Source organism: Nematolebias whitei, chromosome 15, assembly GCF_014905685.2.
Source record: "Nematolebias whitei isolate Nwh7 chromosome 15, NemWhi1, whole genome shotgun sequence".
Taxonomy (NCBI): domain Eukaryota; kingdom Metazoa; phylum Chordata; class Actinopteri; order Cyprinodontiformes; family Rivulidae; genus Nematolebias; species Nematolebias whitei.
The window spans coordinates 35,143,004-35,145,064 of record NC_056512.1 but is presented as its reverse complement, the minus strand read 5'-3'; the positions used below and the strand labels follow the sequence as shown (position 1 = coordinate 35,145,064).

The 2,061-nt window shown below is 38.7% G+C and overlaps 1 protein-coding gene across 1 annotated transcript in view; it reads right to left on the bottom strand.

Moving 5' to 3' along the window:
- Nucleotides 1-1,768, bottom strand: part of LOC119421706 (medium-chain acyl-CoA ligase ACSF2, mitochondrial-like) — a 5,182-nt gene extending 3,414 nt beyond the window's left edge. The window contains exons 1-6 of the mRNA XM_037689060.1: nucleotides 1,650-1,768; nucleotides 1,008-1,203; nucleotides 776-904; nucleotides 449-502; nucleotides 199-317; nucleotides 24-62 (exon numbers count right to left, since the gene is read on the bottom strand). Of these exons, the coding sequence (XP_037544988.1) occupies nucleotides 24-62; nucleotides 199-317; nucleotides 449-502; nucleotides 776-904; nucleotides 1,008-1,203; nucleotides 1,650-1,768 (656 nt within the window). The remainder of the gene's footprint in view (nucleotides 1-23; nucleotides 63-198; nucleotides 318-448; nucleotides 503-775; nucleotides 905-1,007; nucleotides 1,204-1,649) is intronic.
- Between the last annotated feature and the right edge of the window lie 293 nt (nucleotides 1,769-2,061).

Genomic DNA, 2,061 nt, shown 5'->3' with positions numbered 1-2,061 from the left:
CCACATGAAGCATCCCTGGCTGCCTGCTGTCAGTCACAATTATCATCTGCAAATCTGGCACCCTGACAGACCCAAAACAGATCATTATGCTGCAGAAACAACTGGTTTTGTTTTACAATTTCAAAAATATATACTAGTATGTTTTTAATCCTGTGAATGAATGACATTTGCTAAATCTGACATCTGACACTGTCAGACCTGGAGCTTTTGATCATGCCAATTGGCATGGTGTCGATTCCTGGGCAGATCTCTCTCAGCATCTCACAAAAGTTTTGAGTTTTAAAGCTGGTGGGACACAACACAGCTTTACACTGAACCTAGACACAACAAACCAGCATTGTTACATCTAATCAGTAATTAAAGTGTGTGCTTTTACCTCTTTTAGTTTGTATTTGTTTTGCAATATACTGTCATGTTGATATGTATGCAGGGGAATAAGAACAGTTACCTTTTGTAGAGTAAAGATCACTTCTTCCACTTGATAGGCTGGGTTCAGTGGCACCTGCAAGGTTAGAAACAGTTTTAAATCTTACCTATTTGCTAGAGTTTTTATTCCCCACATGCCATGACATAAACAATATATGACATGCCTGCATTAGTTAATCTGTGTCACATGCATCTGGATAATGATGATCTGAAAAACACAAATTAGTAACACTTTCCCATGCTGTTAAAAGTTCAGTGTACGTCTGACTTGCACTTGACAACTTGATTATTTGGTAAAACATGGCTACAATGTTGTAAATTGAATTATTTTGGGATTTCATGCACTGACCAGTATAATTCCAGCCTTGGCTGAAGCAAACTGAAAAAGGATCCATTCATAGATGTTTGGGCTCCAAACTCCCAGTCGATCACCTCGCTTCAAGCCAAGAGCAAGCAAACCTGCAGCTGCTTTGTCAACCTGAACAAAACGAAATTTTAAGCAATGCTTTAGCACATACAAAAGCTCATTTTGTCAAGACACCAAAAAGATAAATATTCAAAGCATCTCATCTGACACTCACATCCTGCTGAAACTCTGCAAAGGTTTTGCGGATGCCATCTTGCAGAAAGACCACAGCTTCACGGTCAGGACAGCGTTGGACTGTAGCATCTAGGCTCTGTCCCACAGTAAGGGGCAACAAAGAAACAGAGGAGGTACCATGGACATAGCTTGTTGAGATTGATGGTTGTTGAGGGGGGTTGTCCACATGAAGAGACCTGGAATAGAAGACAGATTTCTTAAGTTGAAGGCATCACATAGCTTGTCATTTTACAGTGATCACTTTTGAGAGTTAATAACTGTTTAAGGTAAGACTAACTGATATTTTGAAGTTTTATAGCACATCAAGGCTTTGTAAAAAGTAAATCTTGTTATACAAAAAGAAGCAGGCAAGAACAATATGTCAGGATTATCAACTTTTGCAGTCAATAATAATAAAAGCTTGAGCTGACTAATGTAAGCTAATGGATGTTATGGTAAAGTTGGTGTCCCAGATAATTGATTGCAATGACCCTTTCCTATTTTATGCACATCACTGTGTAACAAACTTTCTGGTCATAATGGGACAATAAAAGCTGATAAAATAATTTCCTACAAAATAACTACTACATTTAATAAGCAACTTGTAACACACTTTTTTCTTTAGAAAAATGTAACAACTTACCGACATTGCTGCAGCAAACATGTGCAGCTTTTCCAAGTCTGGTAGGGTTTGATCCAACCCAAACATCTGAAACTGTGAGTACTGGACACGAGCAGTGAGGAATAAAACAGTGCAGACATTGCTCTTGATTGTCACAACCACTCGGAGTCACCTACATGTATAAGCAGTCTTGTGTAATATTTAACTTTTACAGACCTTCATTTATTGAGCATTTAGTCAAAGGCCACGAGGATGGAAACTTGTTGGAGACAGAGGGAGAAGATAAAAATCAAGAGCGTAGGACTGAGGGTAGCAAATCTAAATGTAGAGACTGACAAGCAAAAGTAGAGAGCTGGAACATATAAGGCAGAGAAGGAATGTAGATTTATTAAGTGTGCAAGTGGAAGGGCAATGTGGCTTGCAACATTGAGCA